At 39.2% G+C, this 27,507-nt stretch overlaps 1 protein-coding gene across 2 annotated transcripts in view; it reads right to left on the bottom strand.

The window, feature by feature from the left end:
- PLPPR5 (phospholipid phosphatase related 5) overlaps positions 1-27,507 on the bottom strand; it is a 45,615-nt gene that overhangs the window by 12,993 nt on the left and 5,115 nt on the right. For both annotated transcript variants that reach the window (XM_077182184.1, XM_054638313.2), the window contains exons 2-3: positions 10,731-10,863; positions 8,273-8,523 (exon numbers count right to left, since the gene is read on the bottom strand). In XM_077182184.1, coding sequence (XP_077038299.1) covers positions 8,273-8,523; positions 10,731-10,863 — 384 coding nt within the window. The remainder of the gene's footprint in view (positions 1-8,272; positions 8,524-10,730; positions 10,864-27,507) is intronic.

Below are 27,507 nucleotides of genomic sequence, written 5' to 3'. Positions count from 1 at the left end.
ATTAGTGATTTGTCAAAAAGCAATGAAAAGGTAAAAAAAGTGTTAAAGAGCAGTGAAAATTGAACTAAATGCCAGCATCTACTTTCAACCAGTGACTATAATAATAATTTCATCCAGTGCTGAACTAATACAACCCCATGCTTCACACAAACCAATCTAAATGCTGCGGGTTTTATGCATCAGACTGAGAAATCCATTTGTCCTGCTGCAGTCTAATTCTCCCTGTGCAATACTACTGAATTAAAAGCAGTGCCTGGTAACAGAGCAGCTCTTCTGCCCTAAGAGTGCATTACTGACTATCAGCTCTTCCCAAGCTCTGACGAGCCAATAGAAGAAATCAATACCAAATATTTGACTTTCCATTCTCTTATCTTGGCATTGAGACCACTTGCAACACCCCTCCTCCCCATCCTCAAAAAAAAAAATTATACTACAGCTAATAAGATTTTTGACAAAAATGTTTCTACTCTGCTGAAAATGTTTCTGTAATCAAACCACTGAAACTTTAAATCTTCACATTTTAAACAGGATTTAAGTTTTTGAACAGAAGAATGCCAGTATTTCCTATGGGGTTTCACTGGAAATTCCAAATTTGCAATGCCATCACTTTGGACTGCAAAGGAAAACAGATGAGTCTGCATTGAAGAGCCAGTACCACTTCTCTGGCCATCAAATGGGCAGTCCTTTGGGTTTGTTTGGGGATTTTTTGTACTGTCTGAAACTTCGGTGGAATTTACCAGGGAATCAGTTCACAAAGTGTTCAATAATCCAGCCAAGAAGCAGTTTAGAAAGTGTGGTTATAGTCACAATAAATTAAGTGAAGAAGTAGTGGTCAGTGCTTGTCTAAAACGAGTAACATCTAACATTTATTTTGTTCAAAGCACTAGAGAAAGATCCATGGCTTAGAGGATGAAACAAAGCTTGATCTTAAAATAACATCAGAGAAGTGCAACACACAAACCTTCAGTGTACTTTATATGATTAACAGGAAACTAGTAGAAAGATTTCCACTAATTCAGACAAAGCAAAGGTTTGGAAAAAAGAGTTTCGGTGTTTATCTTCAAGCCATATTCTCCTCTCTTCTTCCTAGACCATTTCAGAAACAGTTGATTTTTTTTTTTCTTGCTGATTCTTCTTTTATCTTAGCTCCTTGTACTTTTGCAGGCTGTCTTCAGTGAGCTACTCTTACCATGCAGGAAGGTGATAATAGAACTGCAACTTTAATATTCAGCTTTTTAGCCCCACTGATTTTCTCGAAGCTATAGACAGAGTACTACACACTGAACTAATTCAGCAACCATCTATTTTAGTGAGTCTCATTGTTCTACTGGATACTGCCACCATTATCTACATTCACACTATGTGTCAGGACAGCTGGTGCTAGGAAAAACACTGGATTATTTTTAATACACAATAAGAAAATCAAATTTTAAATACAGCTTGGGTGAAGTTGACACAGGGGAGTTAGCAGGAAGCTCACCTGCATTTAATTCTGTATTTTGTTATATTAAATTGAAATGACTACTGAGAAAGAAAAACTTGCTTAAGGCACGTCATGGTGACATATTTCAGTTATCTGTAACAACTGGTCATTGCCAAAGAAGATTGTCTCTATTTTTAATAAGACAAAACACTTGATTCTGCATTACTTTAATCAAATTTCAATACTTTTAATACAAAGCCGAACCCAAAAAATGTTCTGCATAAAATTCTCTGAATGTTGTCACAACCAAGCATATCCCTCAAATCCCTCCTCAAGGCACTGAGGAAAAACAACCACAGAATCATGCTGTGCCTCACATGAGCAGAGACCTCCATTTGCCAAGGCCCCTCCTTCTATGAGCAGTCATGTTTGCCATGCCCAGCTCATTATTCAAAATAACCTGAGGGTTCTGCCAGCATAGGTATCATATCTATGTTTTCTTTAAAGAACAGGTACTACTCATGTAAGGAACAGCATTATATTACAATACAAGAGAATCAATAAAAGCAGGCCAAACTTTCCTGAAAGAATGAGACAAAAAGTCTGTATTTGCAAAACTCTATATAGCAAATATAGCCTCCTCCAAGGCAGGATTCATAGATACCCATTTTTAAACTTGGTCCCTTGCAGCTCTAGTATAATATATTAACAGTCAACTACCTGATTTACACTAAGAATAAAATACAATTAAGCAGCTGTTTTCTCCTTGATTCTGGTGGAAAAACTATAAACTAGCACACTCAGTAATTGACAAAGAATAAACAACCTGAAAAGATGACAGGATGTTTCACTCACTTTTAATAAATATTAAATGCAGTATCAACAAAGGAAAATAGCTCAGTGATTTAAAACATTAGTAGGAAGGAATGACAGCATAACTTTTTACAGGGCTAAAGATGTTTACTGAACAACTTCATCTCCATCCCTTTTAAGAACAAAAATTGGGGGAGGAATTTTCTAATGAAAGAAAACTTTTACATTAGTCAACAGCAAGACCAGAAGCAGAGATTTTGTATGTAAGGTCAAGGATTGATCAGAAGTTAGAATTAATACAGCAGGCTGCACATTTTCCTGCAACATCAGAACTGTAGCGAATCTTCTCTCAAAGAACTTCTGTTTTCGCTGTTCCTTTTTCCTGAAATAAGATTTTAGTATTAAAAGATACAGAACTGTCACCACTAAGCAGACACAGGCAGAGAGTCATGTAAAGAGGTGGATTGTTACCTGATTGCACAATGTAATAATATTTATTATATTTTAAGAGAAACACAAGCATTTGACCTTCAGTCTTCAAGATACTGGAAGTGAAGCTGTAAGAGAACCTCATAAATTGAAATAAAACCTTTAACTGAAGCAGGTTTGAAAATATGAATTTGAAAGAAATTATCACCATCACCACCAAAGACAAAGCAAGCTACCTGTGAAGTTTTGATGTGACTGGCTCAGGCCACAGTGTAAGGAACAATCACAGCCTTGGCATTTAGCTTGTACTGGGAAAGTACTTCAAAAGTGTCAGGCTGCAAGTCTCATGTGAAGTTTGTCCTAAATCTAGCAAGAATAAAATAATTCCAAAACATGTTAAGAAAAGCACAGGAGCTGTATGTAAAGTGCAGGACAAAGTGGATTCCTGGGCTATGCTGCAAGCTCTTTCTAGGCATCTTTCAGCTATCTTTAGGCCCACCCACACCAACACCTATGCACACAAACACAGGTGCAACAGGTGTCACAATCCCATTTTAGTTACATTGGAGCTACACATCGGGCTGGCTGCTCTAGCCAGGAGGGAAGATAATTTTCCTTGCTGATCTCATCAGCCTGGGGCCAGGGGATGCAGGGAAGAAGATCCCATCTGTGTCTGCTATTTGTTTCTCCCTGATTTAGATGGCCTGGGAGACTGACAAAGACCAGTCCATCAGCGGGCATGAATAATGACTAAAGGCAACGAGAAGAATGAGGAATAAACTATTGCACAGGCATCCATCCCAGGCAGCACTTCAAACACAAATTATCTCATGTTTTTGTTTGCTTTTACAATGGGCTAGAATTAAAGAAAATCTCTTGAACTATTTCATATAAATAATGTTATAAACGTTCCACCCAAGGAATTTTCAATATTCATCAGACCTACAAGAAAAGAAACACTCTCATCTAAAAGCTGAAGAAATAGTGGGCTGTTGTAGTCTATAAACAGGTTCAGTGTTTAGTTAGAATTCAGTTTGAAAATCCAAAATCTTTTAAGCTTCCTTTGGTAATAATTAGTGGGTCAAACTATTTCTAGAGCAAAACAAAGTTATATTCTCAAATCATCTGGGTCGTTCTGCAACTGTCCACTGAAGGTTTCTAGTAGTGTTTCTGAAGCCTCCTCCAGCTTTCTCTATATTTTTTGATCTAATTATTTATGGTGTTAGACCAAAATCAGCTTTCAAAGTCAGAGGTTGGCTTGGCAAAAGGGAAAGAAAGCTCCAGAATTCTGGACCTTATTATTAATTTTCCCACTATAAGCTCCCCACAGCTGTAACTGTAAAACAGCTGGAGAAGGTAAGAGGCATCTTCCTCTGTACCAAGACCATAAGACACCTGTTACAAAGGCTGTTTTCTTGAGGATCTGAATTGTAATGAAGAGCTGACTGACATGAAATTTATACAGGTCTTTAGACAAATTCCTGTATCAAATGGTAATATTATTTCATTATTTGGTCTGAAAGAAACCAATGCACTCAATTTGTGAAGCTCATGACATATGTTTTATTATCAGTATTAAGGGATACTTGCTGCACCAGATCCTGAAAAGAAATTCCACATTCCTAGCACTGTTCCTGAAAGGCGGCCAGAAGAATCCTTTAATTTTCTAACAAAAAAAAGACAACAAAGTCAATTCAGAGAGGTGGCTCTGCTAGTCTTTTTCCTCCTGAACACTCCCTTTAAGGCTGTCTGAGAAGTCTACCATGCCTTCACCAGCTGCCCATTTAGCTGGAATCTAACAGGCACTTTAAGACAAAGGACAGGCAGACTACACCTATACCTATAACTGGATCAAGGAGTGACACTGAGGAGAATGTCACCATGCTGCCAGCACTGTTACCCAGACTGTCTTGTTGTCTTTTCCCAGTGACTTATAAACACACCGAACAGCAAAAATCAATGCAGCAAAACGCCAGGAGCAGGAGCATGGCAGAAAACATGATCCTGGGCCAACTAGAAGCTCTGCAGAGAAGAAAAAATTACTGGTAGGCTTTACAATCTGCTAGTCCTGTCTGAAGTCAAAGTTAAGGCCAAGGGTTCAGAGTACAAAGCAACAAAAGCTGCCTACAGACTTAAGGGCTGTGTCAACTCTCAAGACATGAAGCCTGTTCCTCTATCATTACAAACCCAAAGCAAGCCTGAAATGTGTGCAGTAACACAAAGTTCAAACACTACCCTACCCAGCTGCTTCTGTGCAATGCATTAAGAACAACACAAAAAGGGCAAAACTTCATACAATTAAAATTTCCCTTAAACTACTGCTACCCATGAGCAATCCCCTAGGTCTGCAGTACCAAAGGATAACTGTTAGTCACAAATCTTAAATTTAAGTCTATGGGATTAGGCTGACTAAATCTTCATATATCACTTTGAAATCCTAACAAAAAAAGACTCATGACTTCCACTTCCTGTGTCTCAGTTGTGGAAAACACCCCAAGTATGTGCATACTTGGCTGCTTCAAACCTCTAATTGTCCAGCTTATGTATATCAAAATGTGTCTGATACAATTATATACTGTTTAATAAAGCTGCAGTGTTTGCCTATGTAGCAAATATTGTTTCATCTGAGAAAGGGTGACTTGCAAGGCTGGTAAGAAATGAAAGTAGATACAGTCAACTTATTAACCCAACTCAACCAACACCAAACAAAATATCTCCAATGAGATCAGCGCAGACGTCTAAGGAAAAAAACAGGCACCAGCCAGATTAATTAGAGTTTCAGAAGAGATTTACAGTAGTTCATTTTGAAAACACTGGTACACTGGAAAGAATAAACCTGAAAGTCTGAAGAAGAAAGGCAGTGCATCTGTGTTTGGAGCAGGGTAGAGAAAGCACCTAACCACAGCACTGCCATTGAATATTTCCATTGCTAAATCTCTCTTGATAGACACTGGAAGTAATGGAGGCAAACATTACAAAGCTCTCAATACTAGCACAACAACTGTTTGAAAACGACTGCACTTTCAAGGGAATTCTGAGTTACCATAGCAGCCACCCACTCTCAAAAGGGGGAAAAGGGGGAAAGTGGAAGACTCAGAACTTAGAAAAAAGAAGCTATTGTTAACAAGACAATATGCACAGATGCTAGGTGATAACAATGTGGCTGCACTTAAATTGAATGAGATAAGGGAATTATTATATAAAGCATTTAGAAGCCATGTTTCTAAATTGGTTGATGGAGAAATCACACAAGTCTAAAAGCATTTACTTCACCATCTTGGAGAGCAAGGACCCTTGGGCCAGCTCTTGGGTGTTTTTTTTTTCCTTTAGGCTGGTTTTGTTTTGTGCCCAGCTGGCTGAAATAACCAGGGACAATTCCATAACAATCTCTCCCTTGCTCCAAAATTTCTGTTAACCAAAAAGAAAGCACATATTGTACCAAAGATTATATGCTAATGAAAAAGTGAGTAATATATGGAGGTCTTTATGTCCATGCTCTTAATAACTGTTGTGGCATGGCTCATAGAAAGACTAGGCTACTGTTATAAATCTTCTACTCCAGTGAACAGTGATGAGAAAATTGTTATTTAGGGCCAACTATCCTGATAAACATCATGGCAGTGTAAGGACATGACCCCAAATATTGGAACATTGAATTTTTTTTTCCCTTGGAGTGTAATAAACAGTATTTTTTGCTTCAGTCATGCTTAGGATTTAAGGGAAAAAAAAAAAACCAAAAAAATGAACCTGACAATATTGTAACAAGGAGCTACTACAAGAAGTCCTGAGAATAGTTAATAGTGCTTTAGTTAAATGACAGTAGTGTCAAGCACCATGCAGGAGCACAGTAATGACACAGGATATATTCATTTCTATAGTTACTGAAAGAGCAAATAGTAATGAAATGGATCTCAGCAGCTTTAATTTTTAATATTGCTAACTGTATATTGACCACAGACAAGGTCTGCATAAAGTATTCTTGCTCATGTCAAAAGCCACTTATATTAGGTATTAAACCTTACTGATGTCTGCTTTTTGTTTTAAAAATGTAATAATACTATTTTACTTTCTGCTTTGCAGTAGCTGAGTAGCTGGTTTCCTAGTTACTCTGACTCTTGGTAACAGTAGAAATCCAACTTTACAGATGGATGAGAAATATAGGAGCAATTAGAATGAAAAATTCTGAGTATTTTCTAAAATAGCTTGCATCAAATTTAGAGTGTTTCATCCTTAGATATCTACCCAAATAAAGACATTACTAGTAGAAGACTTACACTTGCCTCAAGTTAGAATAAAACGTCATTGTGCATCTCTTATTTGCAAACACTTGCCTGTGCTAACTGATGATCAACATCTCTTGAACAGACATTGCTCACAAGGAACCTGGTAAATGTTACCATCAGTGCTGCAGATTTTAAGCAGCTAGTTCTAAAACCCTCTGTAGAAGCAGTGAGTTGACACACTGAGGCTGAGATCTTTGCCATGTTGTCAAGGATCAGCTTCCAGATCAGTCAGGAATTAAAAGTTGGTTCAGCTGGTATGTGCTCAAGAGCAATACACACTCACACACAGGTATACCTACATGTGCATACATGCACACACACACAGACACCTATGGGAAGGCCACTGCTCAAATACTGAGGGAACACAAGGGCTGACTCCTGCAATGACCACAAAGCTCCACACACCTGCCTAGTTTCCCACTGGCCCTGTGAAGGCAGCCCTGGGCTCATCCAAAGGGCTGCAGAGGGCTGTGATATCAGCACAGGTCAGGTAAGACACTTCCATAGGCATGTGCTGGGAGAACTTATCCCCAGCAAAGGAACAAGATGTTCTTGCTCCTGCTTAAGACTAGAATGATATGCACTCCAAACTAAGCCAGAGTTACTTGAGTGAGACTAAACAGTGACTCTTCCTCTCCCCAGCCTATACAACAGCTCTAATCCAGGCAGTCAACACCAGGTTTTACCCCAGTGCTGCTCATCACTCCCTGTACAAGAGAGTAAAGAGGGGAAAAAAGGGTAGATTGCCTTGTAGCCCACTTCACTGCATAATAAGAGCCAAACTGACTTTGCATGAGGTACCTATAAATACCAATTATGGTACCAAAAGAGACTCGGGGATATTGAGAAACATGCAGAGATCAGACATAGATATAGCTCACCCTTCTGCTTCACCTCACCAAAGAACATGGCCATTTGTGATTCTACTGATCTGCACTGGGTTAAAGCACAGAGGGGTACCACTACCAGTCAGAGGAAATCCCTTCCCTTACTCCTTAGCACCCAGCAAAGGATTGTCCCACATACCCTGGAAACGGGGGAAAAGTAAACCAAGGAACTGGGTATCCTAAATCCATAGATTATAACCTTTATGGACAACTTGTCCTCTCTTAGCATTGTCTTGATTTTCAAGGCTCAGAAACCACTACACCTTGTCAGAATTAAGCCCAATGAATCTTTCTCATAGTAACTCACAGAAGGTTTGCATGCAGAAAATCAGCCAATTTTGGACCTTATCTTCTGGCCATTCCTCCCTCCTCCCCTTCACAATGCCAGCCATTTGCTCTCAAAAATACAGCGATATTAAAGAATATAATATACTTACAGCCAGATACATAGCTGCATATATGCTTAGTGCTGCTTCTTTGGATGGGAAAGTCTTTCTGGCTTTCATGATAAGGTCTGGATTTCCAGTACAGGCATGTACGCTACTGATGAATTGGGTGTACTGTTTACATCCAAGTGCTGTGTAGTTGGGTTTACAAAGTGCAAGAAAATGGGGTGCAAGATTCCCTGTTACTACTTGTCCAGCATTTACAAAGATGTCCGTAGCAAACAGTCCAAATGCATAAATTCCTAAAGAGGGAAACAAAGAGTTAAATTTCCTGAAAATTCATAGTATTCATCACAGCAATAGAGCAGCTTCTTCCATTCAAGAACATGAAAAATCCTCCCATGTACTGCACCCTAAAGACCACGGAGATGGTATTTTCCTACAAAACTGCAGCAGCAACACTGCAATGTACCCACACACCTGATGGCTCTCCCATCTTTCACAGGAACTCACCCCTTGTGCAAGTAGCCTGCTTTCCCAGGCCCCACAGTCATGCATATCCCCTGTTTGGGGTAGCTGGCTTTACTGGTACCTAACTTTTGCCCATGTTCACTAAACAGAAGAGACAGAGGGAAATTCTCCACCCAATAAATCTGCTAGAAAACCAAGGTCAGATCCTGATGGAGAAGTAACTTGTGAAGTCATAACACACACTGGAAAAACTTTTTTTTTTTCCCTTGCAGCTGTAAAGAATCTAAGGTACTGAATAATTCAATATTGCCATGCACCAGTTGTCTTCATCTGCCTGCTACTGGGTAAATCTCTATGCATGGCATATTAATCACAGTATCAACAGAGTGAGCTAAAGATTTATATATTTGAGGAACTACTTATGCTAAAGAGTTTTTTTAGTCGGACATATCAGCAAAGCATTAAGTACATGTACTCGTTCATTAGAATGTAAATGCATGTATCTGATTACTTAAAGGAAAACAGATTTCTGCTATTCTGAGGTCCCTCTCTATCCTTTTGTAAATAGAAAATGAGCTCTGGAAGAACATGCAAACACAGCAGCCTGACCAGCAGGCAAAGCCATGCTTGCTCCAATTCCACCTGAGCTATCAATTTCCCCCTGTATTTCTATGGGCAAATCACCTTTCCTTTCCCATTCTCCAATTCACTGGGAATATAGGGTGAGCTCTGGAAAATCCCAGTTTCATGGGGCACTATGAGGACTTTAAAGGATCAACATCCCAGCAGACATAATTCCACAGAAACATACAGTTATAAAGGTCAGGATTTTTCTTAGCAAAGCTAGAGGACCAAGGCTGATTTCTGGGATCCTGGCTGGTCAGCAATGTCACACTAATGCTATTTCCTCCCAAGATGCTAGACTCTGGTGAGCAGCACATTGTGCCTGTCACTTCACAGAAGGACCTTTCAGCCAGTCCTGAGGGTGTGCACTGCACAACACAGCTGGACACATCACTCTGGGCGAGAATAACGGGCATCAATGCTTTCATCTGCTGCAACAGCAGAGAGTTTTTGCCCACTCTTGCCACCCCTACCAAATTTTGTTTTGCTTCTGTGAAGAAAGAAGGGACCACTTAGTGGGAAGAAAACTCAGGCACTGATTACACAGAGAGGAAGTGGAGTGGGAGGAGCTCCTCATCATCAGTCTGCACCTCCTCCAGACCTATACAAGACAGTCTCTTGACAGGGAGCGATCGCACTCTGGGAAGGCAGGCACAGTTGTTACACAAACACTGCAAATACAGACACATCTGCACAGGCCCTCCCTCCCCCTGAGACTGGGGCACACAGCAGGATTAGCTGCCCCAGGGCTTCATTCCTCCAGCTGTTTCCTTCAGATGCAGTCATGAGAGACAAGCAAACAGCAGAACTGAGCCCTGCTATGGCATCCCTACATGGATTAAAGAGCAGCATCCAATATACATTTTGAATGGTGGGACTTCGCCCTCCAAACATATTTAGAATGAACTAAATAGAAAAGATGACATCTCATAGCTGCTAAAGTCAATGGGGGAGTTTCAGCTAAAACCAATGTAGCATGGATTTTACACAGTTTTCTGCTAGAGACTGAGATATAATACAATATCCAGGCTAAGAAAGCAGCTAAATTGGCTTGGCTTCAAACACACATTTATATCCCAATGTCCTCAACTTTGGAGTGTGTGTGTGTTTACTATCAGCTATAGATATGGCACAAGGATACCACCGTTCTCTACTTCACCCCACTTCAGGCCTGCTGGTTGTTTTTCCCCCCTAGTGGTCCCAGTTCTTTCTACTTTTACTGCTGTTTCTGCAACTGTTTTTTAATCCAAACTTCCAAAAAGCTTCATTTGCTACCTAAAAGGAAAACTGCACCTGAGTTAAGACTGCACATGAAATGTTATATGGTTATCTGAATATTTTCCCCAGGTCAAAATTAAGACATAACTGATCACTCTCACCATTCAGGAAATGAAAGCAGTAATTTTGCTCATACCAAGGAATCGGATGGTCCTGCGCACCAGTGGATTTATGTAACAACAGTCTCCAGTTAATATTGTTTTTTCTTGGTTTTCAAAATCCTTTGTAGCTAACTGTAGACAAAAGACTGCAGTTTCTCCAACGATAATCTTAGGGGAGGAGAAAAAAGGGGAGAGAAATGGTGCATCAGATTACAGCAAGTAAAATACACTAATATTACAGAGACAGACATCTCATCTGAAAGAAACAAGACCAAGCCAGTACAAATAACAGCATAAGTGAATCAAGTTCTGTACATTAATCTTCTTATGAGGGAAATATGCCTTATGGTTTGCTTTATTTGCCTTAAAAGAGAATAAATTATTACAACCAGGATTTGTAGTCAACATAACATAACCTAGTTTTCAGGATGAGGGGAAAGAGAAAGATCTATTAGTTCAAGAACAACAGATCACATAATGCACAAGATCTGGACCACAGTAAAGGCCTAATCCTGCAAGATGCTGAACTTTTCATTCCCCACATTCACTGACACCCAGAACTTCACAGGGTTGAGCTTTAAATTTTGGACTATGATAGAGAGAAAGGGGAAAAAAAAATCGTAACAGAACTCCTGTTCACATCAGAGGTTTGGTTTACCAGGAAGTACTTAACAGGGTTCAATTCACATTTTACTAGCTAAATTTATCAAGTCTGGATTTAGCTCTGTTCCTCATGCTTGAACAAAGTGTCACCACTGATATTTTAACATTAAGAATGGCCTGTTTCATATACACTCCACCAAAATAATGTATCATTCACATTATAGTTGGCAAAAAACCATAAAAAGCACCAAATGAGAAAAAAATGTATTTTGAATGTAAAATATCTTCTCTAGGTTATGTATTTACCTGTACAAAAAAGCATGACCTTTATTCACTATAATTGAGACTTGATAGCCGAAGCCAAGACATTAAGCAGATATACAATACGAAGCTTTATGGCAGGGATAATTTAAAAGCAGAGCAGAAGGGTCAAATAATGACCACTGGATTCTAACCCTGATTTACTGTGGGACTCACAGGCAAGGCCCTTCCACTCCTCTACATGAAAAACTTAAAGCTTATTGGCAGGTACATCACACCTTGATCAACTAGAATGAAGACTACCAAAGTGAAATCTTAATACTCCACAAATACAACCAATAATGCCATCAATCTGATTAACTGCTGAGGTTTTTCTAAACCTTTGCCTTAACAGAAAAATATAAATATTTTCATATATATACCAATAGGTCTGAACACGTCTACAAAATAAATAAAATAATCTGTGGGCACTGGCTCATGTGCACATTTTGTTGTCAACAGGAAGGATGCAATTAATGACATTACTTAGCTGATTGTAGATTATGCAGATACCCTTGGGCTAAACTGTGGAGGAAAGTGATACTTATAAATAATGTGGAACAAGTAACAAAAGTAAATCTGAAAGCAGGTATGTAAAAAAGCAATATTTAATTTGTCACCAAAACAGTCATTATCCATTACTTTAGACTGGCTTCAGATCCTAGTAGAATTTTTAGATAAAACAGAAATTTCAATACCTGAACTAACAAATATCCTCTCTCTGTTGTGATGCAAGCAAATTTCCAACCCAGTGAAGTAGAATTTCTTCAACTATAATTAGTAAATGATCAGTATACATGAAAAATAATTCAACCTTGAATTCAAGATCATCCAAATTATGAGAACTCAACCCAGTGATCCCTATAGCTCTCATGAAAAAAACATACCAAAAATATCAGTTTTAATGGATTCATAAAGGTGAGAACAGAAACACTAATACTTTTACTGTGAGTCACAGTATGCTTTTCTTTCCTCCCAAGGACTAGGCAACCTGAATAGAGTCAGATTCTGCCTTTAATGCTTTCTGCCAAACTCAATAGATTGCAGTAAAATTTTTGCAGATTTTGAAACTCCAGGAAAGAGCAGAATTCAGCACAAAGGAAGCATCTGTGAGATACAGTACTCAACCTTTTGCAAAAGCACTCAGAGTGCCAGCAAGCTCAACTCTCCAGCTCTGAGCAGAGACTGAATCTGCTGATCTAAGAATAAAGGTTGTCTTCTTGCCTGGTAGGGAAGCTGGCGTTTACTAAAGAGAGAACTGCGTGTTCAGTTATAGGGAAGGAGATTCTCACTTCCAGCAATGTCTTCATCAGCTGCATCTAGATCTTTGCTGCTGCCAAGAGATTTTCCCTGTTACATTTCCTGTCTTTGATAGTGACCTGTATGAAGAAACCCCTCTGTTCCAAGAATAGCAGCACTCAAGCTCTTAGCTGAACAAGAATACTCCAAAGGTGGGCACATAGGTGCAAGGGTCAGAAGGATGTGGAGTTTGGCTAAAGACAAAACTTCTGCTACAGAAGGCCCAGTGCTCGGCTGTCAGTAGCACTAAGAGTCATTGAGCACACAAGGCATTCATCTCTATGCTTCCGTGGATTCACTTTGACAGAATCCTTCTAGAATTTGGCAATAAATACAGCTTCTTTATTTTTCTGTACTGGCAGCTCAGCTAAAGCTCCATCCTTCAGCACAAGCACTGCTCATCTCAATAATCAGCCTATTGATGTTTCAGAAATGGAAGAAAAATCCTTTTCAATCTCAATAAATCCCAGGAGAAATTCTTCCCAGTGCAATTCCTTCCTCTTCTTCTCTCCAGCATCACTGACAATAATCAGCTCTACAGGGTAGAGGAAAAGGAGAGCAATATCCCCCCTGCACTTTACAGCAATTTGCATGCCTGGTATATTCCTGGAAAGAGCAATTTCTGTATTCCTGCTGGCACAGGAACCACCATTACCCCTTCTACAGCATATGCCAGTTGTAACCAGCCAACAAGTGACATTTAACAGAATTATTTGTGTACTTCTTCTCTAAGTCGTAGGGCAAAAAGTTTTTGGAATATTCCAAAACTGGCAGTGAAAGATTGCAATGGAGAATCTGAATGTTCTGACAACATAAACGTCTGGACAAAATTACACAAGTTCAGGTACAGAAATATGATTGCAATGAAAAAGAGAGGATATTAGAAGCATATTTTACTTTGTTCTACCAGGGTCATATTACTTCAGATCACTGTACAAATTTCCCAAAGGTATGTATTAAAATTCCTAGCTCACAGATATTTTATCAGATTTTAAAAGCAGGGGAGGCCATCCTTCCCTAAGGCTATCCTTCCATTTTGATATACAGCTACAGCATATAAATTATAAGGAAAAGAACAATTTTCATCTGAAGTCTATCAGTACCAAGTGCAGGCTCTCCAGTATTCTCAAGGACATATGTATAAACAACTTGCAGAGTCCTTAGATAAAAACAGTGTACATAAGTGTTGTAACATGGAGCAAGACAAGGATGATCATTTACTCTTATGGAAGCATATAAAAATATTAACCCAGCAAAAGTTAAATTACAGAAATTCTTGAAACCATCTCCATGACAATCATATCCTGTCTGTGATGTGACAATCCATTTGACAGCCAGGAACAGAATCTGAGAGGGATGTGATCTAAAATTAATATTTCTTCTTGTTTCACCTCTTTAACTCCATATTAATATATTAGCTGATTGATTTTCATGGTGTGTCTATACTACTAATACATTTTTTGCATTTATTGCCAACCATCTAATACCTGTCCCTTTCCTTGTTTTCTTCTCAGGATTCTTCTAGCATTTTGCACACATTCCTTACACTGGTTCCCTCCACCCAAGTCCAGGTTTTCTCTGTATTAGTCATTTTTCTGAATCCAGGCAAGCTGTGCCTAGTTTTAGCACTGCATGTCAATTTAAAAATCTAATTTGTCCTTCCATCCAGTATATTCTTAACTTGGTTCTAAATTCTGTGTTCTTTTCAACTCGAAATGTCAAGCCTGACTCATTCCAAATATTAGAGCTAGAGCAGCTCTGACACTGTTGATTTTCCAGTAAACTGACTCCATAAACAAACCTCCCCTAGTGTCTCCTATGCTTTACAACAACCAGCACCTATATTAATAAATGACCATAAATCTGTACTTCTTAAAATAATAATGAGGTTTACTTTGTGACCTACATTTTCATATATTTCACATAACTCCCTATAAAGTCCCAAGACTTAAGTGACACTTAAATATTTACTTGCATTACAAGATATCTGAAGGTACATGAATATGTTTAAACGAGATAAATCTTGAAATGTAAGGTTGATAATTGCTAGTTGGGATTAAATTTCTGTATATACAGTCATAGACCTTTCCAGCACCTACTTTAGGCTACACAAATGTTCAAGAAATATTTCACACAGGCTAGGGAATATCACAGAATACACGATTCCCCCTCTGCCAATTTTCAGGGCTTTGCTGTAACTACAGCAACCACTTAGATAGATGAGTAACACTGAAAAGTTGTTACTGCATTAAAAAGACCACTAAATATTCATCCATGTGCTCAACTCATCAAGTTAAGAACATTTTACAATACTGTGCATTGTAGTTTCTCTTCTGACTTTGTTTCATTCATTGTGTTTCTCTCATTTAGACATGACTTGAACAGTAACCAAGGCTTCTATGTGAGACCATCTTCAAGAAACAACCTTGGTGGAATGAGCATCTCAGGCAGTCCATAGCTCTGCTTTTCTCTCTAGAATCCATTTCCTTGTTCTTCCCTATCAGGCAAGAAGGCAATGGAGCTAAAAATCTTGGGAATTATTTACATACCTCTAGGAAAATTGTTATCAATTAAATTGCATGGCCTCCCTATTCATTTAATTTATGAGTTCCCACTTAGTGTGGTGCAGATCTCCTCTAAAAATATGGCTTCTATATGCTTTGTTATTCCTGCTCTTTACCTTGTCTTTTTAACTTTTGAGACCATGGGCGATTCCTGGCCTATTTTCTCTTTAAAAATGCCATCCATGTACCAATGAGCACAGTGGCTTCAGTTTGAGAAATCCAGCAGCATAAACCTTGGCCTTTAGTGATGCTCAAAGTAAAGCTCTGCTCTCCACTTGAAGCTAAAATTGTTGAGTGAGGTGACAGCCCTGGCAGGAAAAGCAGCAACAGTATTTCCAGCAGGAGCAATTTCAAGCTCATTATGCAGAGTTTCCCCTTGAGGCCATTTTCTTTGTGTTTTTCTTGTTCTCATTGCTTCTTGCTTGCTTAAACTGACAGCAAATGCCCTGGTCAATTTTCAGAGAAGTACATTTTCTATAGTAACAAATGACCAGTAGTTCTGCAGAAAATGAAAAAATAAATCCTAGATAAATCTGTGGTATTGATTAAATAGAAAATATCCTCTCTTGCATTTAACATGAGGATATAGGACCCTACTGCATAGCAGCTTCTGAAGGTCAACAGAAGAGATGTAAAAAAGAAAACTGCATTTCTAAAAAAAGATTTTGAAAAAACTCAGCCTTTTTGAACCTGTAAATTTTGTTTTAAATGTGTACTCCCCATATTTTTTTGAGAAAAATACTAAAATTCAATATATTGGGTCATGTCCACTTACAAAAGAAAAATAACAGTAAAAGATTACTATAGTGCAATATTATCTGCATTACTTAGTTCTCTGTAGTGTGGAGCAAGGCTATATGGTACTAAACAGTAATGTTACTTTTGATAGGAACAAATATTCTTTATTTCCCCTTGTAATACATTGTAGACATACTCAGTACGTAACAATGGTAAAGGCTGCTCTCTACGCAAAGACTTTACTGGTATTTGAAAGCAAGAGGCACACGGTAGCCAAGCATTTATAAGCAGGAAGCCAGAAATGAACCACATGAGAACATAATCACAAAGACATGGACAACTTCACCATTCACTGAATTATCTTCATTCATTACCACATGAGAGGGAAAAAAAAGAAATATTTTGAAGTACAGAGTCTCTTAAGAGCTTCCTTTTTTCCTTAACTGAGCAACTGATCATGTGTGCCAATGGCATCTCCTCTGGAGCCCATCTGTGGTGTCTGATGGGCAAAGCCCCTGCAGAGCAGCACCAGGGCTGAAATCGCACAATGCCAGAGCAAAGGCTGGTCACGTAAAAGGTCATTTAGAGAAAGAGTTACCAGGCCCTGCTGTTCCCAGAGGAACTAAGAGAAAGCCTTGTGCCATCACCAGAGGGCAGCTAGTGGCACATGAGAGCAGGGCCTTGCATGGCACTTGATGCTCTGGGATTGAGCACTGAGGACACGGCCCAGGCGGTGTGCCCGCCCTGCTGGGCTGCCCTGCACACCGAGCTCTGCATCCAGCCCTCTCCACCTGCCGTGTTTGCCATTGCAGCTCCTGCCTGCCCTGCACACCGAGCTCTGCATCCAGCCCTCTCCACCTGCTCTGTTTGCCATTGCAGCTCCTGCCTGCCCTGCACACCGAGCTCTGCATCCAGCCCTCTCCACCTGCCGTGTTTGCCATTGCAGCTCCTGCCTGCCCTGCACACCGAGCTCTGCATCCAGCCCTCTCCACCTCCTGTGTTTGCCATTGCAGCTCCTGCCTGCCCTGCACACCGAGCTCTGCATCCAGCCCTCTCCACCTGCTCTGTTTGCCATTGCAGCTCCTGCCTGCCCTGCACACCGAGCTCTGCATCCAGCCCTCTCCACCTGCCGTGTTTGCCATTGCAGCTCCTGCCTGCCCTGCACACCGAGCTCTGCATCCAGCCCTCTCCACCTGCCGTGTTTGCCATTGCAGCTCCTGCCTGCCCTGCACACCAAGCTCTGCATCCAGCCCTCTCCACCTGCTGTGTTTGCCATTGCAGTCCTGCTCATGGCTGCTGAACCTTTCGTACCACTGTGAGATGAAGAACATGCAGCTGCTCTGCACTGCAGGTCTCCAGGCGATTAGAAATGGCCAGGATGTGAGGAACATGCTCAGGAACGCCAATGTGGCAGTCTGGGGGCCAAGTAAGCGTCTGGCACCTGGCTCTAAAACTATCCAAATGCTGGCAGCTTTACAATACTGACATGAGTATTCTTGCTGAACACATTGCAGTAGGTAGTAGACCAGAGACATTCATGAGAATTCTTGCCCGTGCATCAAGCTTTTTTAATTTTAAAAAATAACATCAAAAAAACAGAGAAAAAATGTTAATCTAGAGAAAATATCTACATCTAAAAAAACCCCTAGTAAATGGTGAGGGGAAGAGAGAAAAATTAATTCAAAACTGCCTTCTAAAAGCATAAATTCACATCGCAAACTGTGAAGTTACTTTAGGCTCTAATACTCCAGATAAGGTTATCATAGGAAATTCTTACAGTTTTTAAAGTTTTCTCATTTTCTTTTTACAAAAACCAAGGATTCCATTACGTAAAGTTTCTGAACTTCACAAACACACCTCCTTAGGAAAATGAGCTGTAATATGACCAGGTATCATTCAGATTTCAACTGATTTTAGTCTCCTGATTGCTGATGGATACATGAAAAAGGTTGTTGTTAAATATAATTATTTCATTAAGTAGTTTGAAAAATAATTCTACATCAAAATTTTTCATTTTTCTCAAGGACTTAACTTCAACGTTTAAAATACTATGGTATTTGTGAAGGAAAAATGAAATGTTCAAAGCTCTATAATTTATCTTCTCTGTTAGAAGATGAACTTCATATATGTTCATCTTTGCACTCAGCTGTATCAAGGAAGTCTTCCACTGGACTTCGAGTGACACATGTGGAGAACACTGTGGCTCTTTATGATCTGACCTTGGTGAACCCCTTTGTTTCTTCACTGGCCAAGAAAACTGTATATTGTTCTATCTGCTGAGGCACACTGGTGTTCTAACCCTTCTGTGCATATTGAAAACATGATTCCTTGACAAACACAATACCAATGCGTCTGACACCCATACCAGTGATCATTTCCAACAGAAATGTTTCTCTGAATTTTAAGCCTTAGGTGATCTATGCAACTGCACTTTTCTACCCAGGATGAACATTCAATTGCAAAATTCAGCATAAACGGCCTTTCATCCCTGTTTGAATAAAATCTGATTACATAAAAGGCATCTCTTAAAGATTCCAGTCACAAAGTAGTGGTTTTACAGTCAGTATATGACTGTAGCCAACTGTTCTCAGAGGTTCAGAAGAAAGAGAATATTGGTATTTCTTGCTTTTCCCACTGTCTTACTTCTAGCTCACTTCTACTCAAGGCCAGCGATATTTTGCAGATATATTATTCCAGAGATCAGTTCAAGGAAAGCCACTTGCACTGAATTGCCATTGCCATGAAACAATGGAAAATGGAGGACCAAACACTGGAACAGTCTAAGTACCCTGTGTTTCAATAGAGCTACGAGAAAAACATGCTGTATGTAAGATTAATACCCGTAAGATTCCACAAAAATTGTTTTCTGGATTTTTGGGGCAAAATATGTATGTCTACAAAACATACACACAACTAGTTTATTACTTATGTTTATTATTATAAACTAATATTTGATTCATAATGATAAATTTAAGTAGATAGCTCAATAAAATAATTCTAAGCTTTTTATTAAAAATTACCTTCAAAATAAAATAGCTCTCTTTGTAATCACATAAGTAGCTCCACTCCTAATAATAACAGGTGCTCTGTATAAGCACCTCTTCCTTTACCATTACCTTAGGCTACAGTATAATTGCCAACAAATGAAATACATTAAGGTGGTGAACCTTTTTTAGTTGAAATCCAAGGCAGTAAGCTCAATAACTTCAATAGGAGCTGGATTAGTTGTGAAAACCATGGCACTCTAGGTTAAGAGCAACACCTCATCCAAAGTCTAGAAATAGATCTTAGATATGAATACTGTCCCAAGAGAATAATAAAACTAAGAAGACAATCCAATTTTACAGAGAAGCAGTACCAAATATTTGAGGAAGAGGTTTAAGAGGTCAGATAAATCAGAAAGATAAGTCAAAAAATACAATGCCCACTCCTGAACATATTAACTTATAAGTCATTCTTCTAATATACTTTATGTCTTTACATTGTAAGCATTGCTGCAAAGAATCCATGTGTCATTAAAAATAAATTTAAAATACTTTAAAAGCCCATCCATAGAAGTACTTGGTCTAAAACTAAAACTTCTTCTGAGCTGTCTCACATTAGGGTTACTTGTGCATAATATGTGCATTCAGCATAAAACCAGCAGTAAAACAGCAGTAACAAACCCTGACAATATTAATCCACACTTCTAGTGCCCCTGAGAGCCAGGAAACAAGTGACCAAATAGAAGCTTTCAAGTAGAGAAAAGTAGAGACAGCACCTTGCACTGACACTTGAGTAACACCGTCAAGGAGAATACAGAAGTTAACTTTTCAAGCTTCACTGACCAGGCAAACTCATGATGTTATTCCCAGAATAGTCACTAGAGATGCTGGTCAGGGAGGAAAGACCCAAAAGAGGTCAGAAGTGCATCTTCTAGCCTCACCTCAACCAACTTGCAACAATTGGCGACCATTCCCCCTGCATCTCCTCCCTCAGAATGGAAAGCTGTAATTTTACAGTGTGCAATTATTTCTCCTTAAGAATCCTATTATAATAAATTAAGATACTGAAGTGATGTTTATAAGAAACAGAATCTTAATGATGTCATACAAGTGGGGGTAGAGGCCTGTTTATAAGCACCAGAAGCTTTAGTAATTACTTACCCCTGCTCAAGAATGCAATGGGAATGAATTAGCCAGCAAGCTTTTTCACAAAACATTGCACAGCAGTAGCATATCCCATTTATCTTTATCTGATAAAAACACAAGCAGAAGGACCTTTTCAATAATGATACTGTATATTCTTTAGATCAAATATGGTGGGTTTTCTTTATGGTGGGTTTCTCTATGGTGGGTTTTCTGCAAATATGATTTGCACCAATTTTGTCACTCTTTCAACTCTGCTACACAATGTCTATTTTACTGCTCCTGCCACAAATCCAGATGGCTGCAGATGTGCAGCTGGCAACACTATGTTGTCTGACCCTGTTTAGAAGTTTACACAATGCAGTGCTTGAATTAAGAGGAAGTCCCAAGTGCCCTCATTGGCACAGCAGCCAATGAGCTGAAACAAGAGTAGCAAGAGTGGGAAATTTCAGCAAAAATTTCCTAGTACAGGAAATGCCTACAAGACAGAGGGGAGATTGTATACTTTGCTGTGAAGACAGCAGAGCATAAAAACAGCTCTTTAAGGCATGCAATGCTATTCTCAAAACTAATTGCAAAGTCTATTGCCTGAAGTAAACCCAGCTACTCTTCTTCAATATGTGACTGTATCTCTTTCCACTCATGAAATAGTGCATAATGGTTTACCCTAACAAGGATCATCTCCTTTGCACAGATCTGTAAAATAATACTGAATATGCTGCTGGCTTTATCAAGTATCTTGAAAAAAGCTCAAGTGGTGAGAGAAGTGTTTTAAGGATGAATGAGTCTATTTAAAATTTTTAGATCTTGTGAAGCTCTGACACTGACTGTCTTCAAGGCAGACTTTATAATAGCTGGGTTTTGGTCTTTTCTGTGAAGAGAATAAAGGACACTATATAAAATACATACTGTTATGTAAATGTACAAACACATGCTTTTTTAGCCAGTCTTGGATGCAATCATTATTGGAACAATTTAAATTACTACAAAGAGAAGTTCAAAGTATGCTGAAAGGTGCTTGCACACGTTCAGTGATAACAATTTAAGTATTCTGGTGTAAATGAATAAATTCTTTGAGGCATTACTTTTTTGCCATTGGTATTCAAGGTTAAAAGTACATTTGAACTGAACTATGGATAAAAAAGTCAACCATGTAAACATGACTTTTTCTGGCAACATAATGTGCATACACACTTGCATATGTAGACATAGTTTTTTAAAGAATTAGTCTCTGCTCTATGATTTCCATCTACTCCTAATCACACAATAATCACAATTCAGAAACAAAAGAAATACTGAGTAAAGCTGCAGTACTGACTACTAAAATGAACATGGTTCCGGAAAAAGATTCTATCAGCACTGAACTCATTCACACACAGCACTCCATCTCAGGAAAGCCTTGTGATTTCAAATAGCACTGAAGCATGTGATTAAACTCCATCAATACCAAGATAATTCATTAACAATACCAAGATAACAAATTAACGATCTAGCTCTGGTATAACTTTTCATGCAAAATCTCCTAGTGCTTTACAGAGAAGCCTAATTTCACAACTACCATTTGATAGCAAGGCATTAATGGCTACGTGTCCATTCTGCTTGAGCGCTCAGATCTCTTTACTAAGGCAAAGCCTGACAGAGCTCACAGCCCAGCTCTGTACATTCATTCCGCCAGCTGCAGATGTCCCCAAAGCACTCACATGGCCCAAGGTCAATCTGCCTACAAATCTCATCTGCCTTTGCTAAATGCTCTGAAAAGAGTCCCCGTGACCGACTGAAGTGCTGACTTCAGTCAAGCGTGAGCACTTGGCAAAGAGACCCATCCCAACAGCTGGAACGTCCCCACACCACTCACATGGAACATGCTTATGGCCTACAGCCTAATGCAAGCTCCCCAGTGCTCCCCTGAGCGCTCGGATGCTCGCACTCATGTCTGTGCACTCTGAATGCAGGATGGCAGCAGCCTCAGGCCTGGCCTCATGGCAGAGCTTAATACACCCAACAGGGCCAAGGACTCTCCTCACAGGAACAGCAGAACTTGGGCAGTGGAGAGGCTCTGGACACCTAGCTCACTCTATGTAAGTATGATCAAAGTACTGTTAATATGTGCCAAAGCTTGGGCATGTCCACACATCGTTCTGCATAGAGCTGAACTCCTGCACAGACCTGCCCTTGGGGTCAGGCTCGGCCATGAGCCATCACCCCGTGAGGCTCCCCCGGCTCAGCACAGCCCTGTCATGGACAGCCTGTGCACACACTCTGTAAAACCCAAAAAATGAACACATCTGGGCTAAGTCTTGATTAAAGCAGGTCAAGCTCAAATACTTCACCTCATGTTCCCCACAGGCTGCAAGTTCATGTCACTGGCTACTGCAGCTCAGCTGGCCTGTGGTTAAGAAATCTTTAAGCAGAATTAATTCAGTCATGTCTGAGCCCTAAATTGCTACAGACAGGTCACAGAAATCCCTATTACTACCCAAAATAACTATACTGGGAAGCTGAGTTCCACTTACTGATTCTAATATTCAATACTTGATTTATAAAGAGCCAAACTATACATTGATTGAAGAAATCCCCAAAATATTACTCAAAACTTGAACAATAAATATAAAATGTATGACTAATCCTTTTTAGAGACAGCATGAAATCTACCAACCTAAAACAACAGGTTTAATACGCTGTATAGAGAAAGGAAAAAAAAATCTGGATAGCAGAATACTGTTAGTCTGACTTCTGTTCTTGGTAGCTGGTTTTTTCTTTATTATTTAGAAAACTAAAAACTCTGAATGCCTTCATACATACTCTTCAACCTGACATGGATAAGAGGAAAGAAGAAATAACAGCAGAGAAAGAAAAATAATATTTTTAAAACATAGCTATACTACATTTATAATTTGCTGTACATTAGCAAGTGCATATGGTTAATGAAATTTCCACATAAATATACAAGGTATAGTAATCAGGCAATGGATATTTATGATACATTTACACAATTCCCACAGAACTATAGACAATACGTTGTCCAGACTAGCAACTAGAAGTGGAATCCACAACTCAAGTTTTTATATTGTATAACCAGGAAGGTTTTTTATGGTGCCTCATACCCCAGGAAGTGGAATCCAAAATTAAGAGTCAGTTTTGAATCAGTACTGAACAATTTTTTACACTAACAGATTCTAAAAAGCCTTAATACATACAGTCATTTTTCTATTGCAGGTTTATTGGCATTTTACATAGAAAATAAATATATTCTGATCCACAGGTAAATAGAAGTGCTCTTAGTAAAGGCAGTTTGCCCATCAGAGATAGCAAGTGCTAGAACTGCTTTCCTAGTCACTATCCAACACCATGGTCACTGCACTATGTGCAAATACAAAGGACTTTGTTTTCAATAGATATTTCTCCTTAAAGCAGTATGTCTCATGTACAACTTCTTGAGTGCCAGAGATATGGTATCTCCACCTCAGCTGGACTTTTTACTTGCAATCTGTGAGGTTACCACATCTCTGCTAAATAAAAAACCATGCACGATGAAAGCTGGGCCATCGTGCACTTCAGTGTATTTGAGAGATGCTACAAGAGCATATAAAGCTTTTTAAACATCACTCTGCTTTTAAGGCTGAAAAACACAGCTAAAGCTACTTACAATTCCATGTTGGCTGTCATTTATTATGTATCATATGGACACCCATCTCCTCAATCCTGTATGATGTACAATGAGCAAGAATTGTTTAGCTGAAAAACTGATTATTACTTCAAGCCTACTATTTTAGACTATAAACAACGATACAAACTCCTTAATCGCTCAGGATTAGTTGGATTAACAATTTCTCACTTAAACATAAGTGCATCGTTTGTAGGACAAGCAGGCATTCAGCTGTTGCAAACAGAAGCCTGTCTGCCTTGTTCACATCTGCTTGCCACTTTATTTCCACAGAACCCATCAAAGGATGAAGCATATGGCCTCGATATTGCTGGTGTTTGTAAATCACATGCATACTAAGCACAGCAGAAATACATTCCAGTGCAAGTACAAACATAACTTCTGCAGGCACCATTCATGTAAGCCATCACAGCACAACAGGAAGACAGGCAGATAAAGAAGAATTCCCAAGAAAACACACAGTGGTTCTGAATTTTTAATTGTTTCTCCAGGTTATAACTCTGTTGGATTAGTGGTTTAATGCTGAGATAAAACCAGCATCAGACTATCAAATCGTGTATTTGTCTTGCTATGTGTCCCAACAGGCCAATACCGACATCTGGTACACAAAGTTACTGCAGACTTAACAGCGTGATTTATTTTTTTATTCTTAAGTAGAGTTGCAAAGCAATTATCCATTCACAGAGGAAGAGCATGACATAAACTGTCCCTTAGCTTTAAACTTTCCTGCATTCCAGACAAGGGCATTTCTCCTCCCAAAAAAGTGGCCTCCTGAAGTCCCCAGCACTTGCATATTTCAAAAAACAAAACAAAAGGCAGCAGGTTTTATATCTGTCCTACAAACACGTGGGAATGGAAGAAGAAACCTATAATGGAAAGAAGTTGCAGCTGCGCACACAGGGTGAAACAGGACTATGATGACAGGGACCAAATGAGCCCTGCAAGAACAATGTGATCACAGAGTAAACTAAGTTTACTGGCAATTCCTTATTCATGTAAAGTTTTAACAGCTGAAAAATGCGCCAGCAAGAGAAAGGCACATAAAACTAAAAAGCTTTAGCTTTTTAATATATAACCTATTTCAATAATCCTGGAATTATTTTCTTTGACTAGCTAATTAGTTTCTCAAAACCATTTCCATTTGATTTCAGAGGCTGCTTAGTCTACCCAATTCATACCAGTCAGGATGTAAAACTTTAACCTTCTGTTGCTCTATCACTGTCTTATCAAAAACAGCACCATGAGATGTTCAAATATCATAATAAAAGTTCACTGTTCCCAGAAAAAAAGCACTAGGATAGACTGCATACCTTGCTGGGCAATTCCTTAACTTTTTCAGTAAGTTGTACATAAAACTGAAAACTTGAATACTTTCCTACATACCCTTGGGATTTTTTGCCCTGTAACACAGCTGCTGGCAACGGTTCATCCTTGCATTATTTATCAAGCTTCCCTGATTCTTTTCTGGAAGAAATGACAAAACACTTTCATCTCCTTCAGGATGCACAGAGGTCACTTCTTCTTCAAGTAGCAGAGCAGGAGAAAGTCTGTTCAATTCTGAGAATCATAGGATGGCCTCAGTTGGAAGGAACCCTTAAAGATCATCTGGCTCCCAATCCTTCAACCAGGTTGCTCAAAGTCCCCTCCAACCTGGCCTTGAACAATTTTAGGGATGGGGAATCCACAGTTTTCCTGGGCAACCTGTTCCAGAATCACACCACCCACAAAGTGAATAATTTCATCCTAACATCTATTCTAAATCCACACCCTTTCACTTTAAACCCTTGTCCTACAACTATGAGCCCTCATAAAAAGTCCCTCTGCAGCTTTCCTGTAGGCCCCCTTTGTGCAGTGGAAGGTGTTCTAAGGTCCTTCCAAAGCCTCCTCTTCTCCAAGATGAACAACCTCAGCTCTCCCACCCTGTGTTCATAGGAGACATGCTCCAGCCCCCTGATCTCCTCTGTGATCCTTCTCTGGCCTCCCTCCAGCAGGTCCACGTTATTCTCATGCTGGGGGCCCCAGAGCTGGATGCAGTGCTGCAGTGGGGTCTCACAAAAGTGAAATGGCCCTGTGCTTTAGTTTTTTCCCAATACTATCAAGGTGCCCACAGAAGCCAAAGTGACTTAGTACCAACCATGAAGTAGAAAAATAATCAGCCTACAGTATATTGAAGGAACACTTGAGAAGGTAGTAGCTTTTTCTGACTAAGGTGAAGAATAAAGAAACAGCTCAGGCATGAGAAACAGCAAATTCACAGAAAATATTTTCAGGACTTTAATTCTAGATTATGCTTTTCCTCACATTATAACAGACAACTGAGTATTTTGATGTCCCAACTATCACAATCTAGAACCCTTTTTCACGTATGGCACTAAGTTACACACTAGTAGAATAGTTTCAGTGAACTACAGGCTAACTAAAAGCTTCTCTGCCAGAAGCATTTTGAGAACTCAGCCTGATAAAATTTGATCAGTCCCTGATGCCACAGCACATAGAATCACAGTTGTCAGAAGGAAAGTAGGTACTAGCAGGTTCAGAAAGGAAGACTGAGATGGGAGGTGTCCAGTCACATCACCTAGATCTATGTGCTGGAATCAAGTGGTGCATCTCCTTCAGGTCTCTGCATATTCTTCAACTGCTCTTGAGCTACTCAGACCTGGAGCTATTAAGATAGCAAAGACAGTGAAGAAGAAAGCAGACTTAGGAAAACTGTGCAGATACTTCAAAAGGTAGCTCCTCTTTTTCAATTTTCACAGAATGATCTTGTTTTTCTGAAGTATTGGGGTACAGTAAATTTGATACAAAACAATTATATTGTATCTTTCACTTTACAGTCTTTCTTTTGCCAGGATTCAAAATTTCCTCCTCAAAGGAAAAAGTTACTGACTAAAGCTAAGCTCAAGGCAGAATGTCTCCTTTTTGACATCCATTCCTTGTTTGATATGTGCCAAATCTAGAGATTCCTCCAGTCCACTTTAAAAAAAAAAAAAAAAAAAAAAAGAGAATGCAATACTTCATGTCTAAATGGCAAATATTTTTTTTCAGTGATGACATTAGAAGTATTATCCTAAAACAAATTAGTCTTTAATTGGTTTGCAGAGAAACAAATCTGCTAGAAACTCACCTAAGCAAATAGAAGTGTATATTTTATGGATATGTACTGTAATAATATATTTGTTACTTGGAAATAAAAACAAACACCATTTGCATAATTGAACTGTTTACATATGTTAATGAAAATATATCAGTATCTCCTCCTGGCTTTTATATGGCAGCCAGCATACATCTTAGGGCTAATACATCACATTTTATACCATCTATTGTTTAAACTGTTTTGACATTTAAAATAATCCATATTAGCATGTGGAATAAAAGAATCCTTGAGTACACTTCACAGTATTTTAAAGAGGTCAAAATTAACATCTACCAGAAAGAAACAATGCAGAACTGATCACTCTATAGATTCTGAAAACATGAGACACTAGCCTCACCGTTCTAGAAAACATCTCTACTGGAA

This window comes from Agelaius phoeniceus, chromosome 8 (assembly GCF_051311805.1).
Source record: "Agelaius phoeniceus isolate bAgePho1 chromosome 8, bAgePho1.hap1, whole genome shotgun sequence".
In the NCBI taxonomy this organism is placed as follows: domain Eukaryota; kingdom Metazoa; phylum Chordata; class Aves; order Passeriformes; family Icteridae; genus Agelaius; species Agelaius phoeniceus.
Note: the sequence above shows the minus strand (reverse complement) of the source record. Positions and strands in the feature narration are given on the sequence as shown.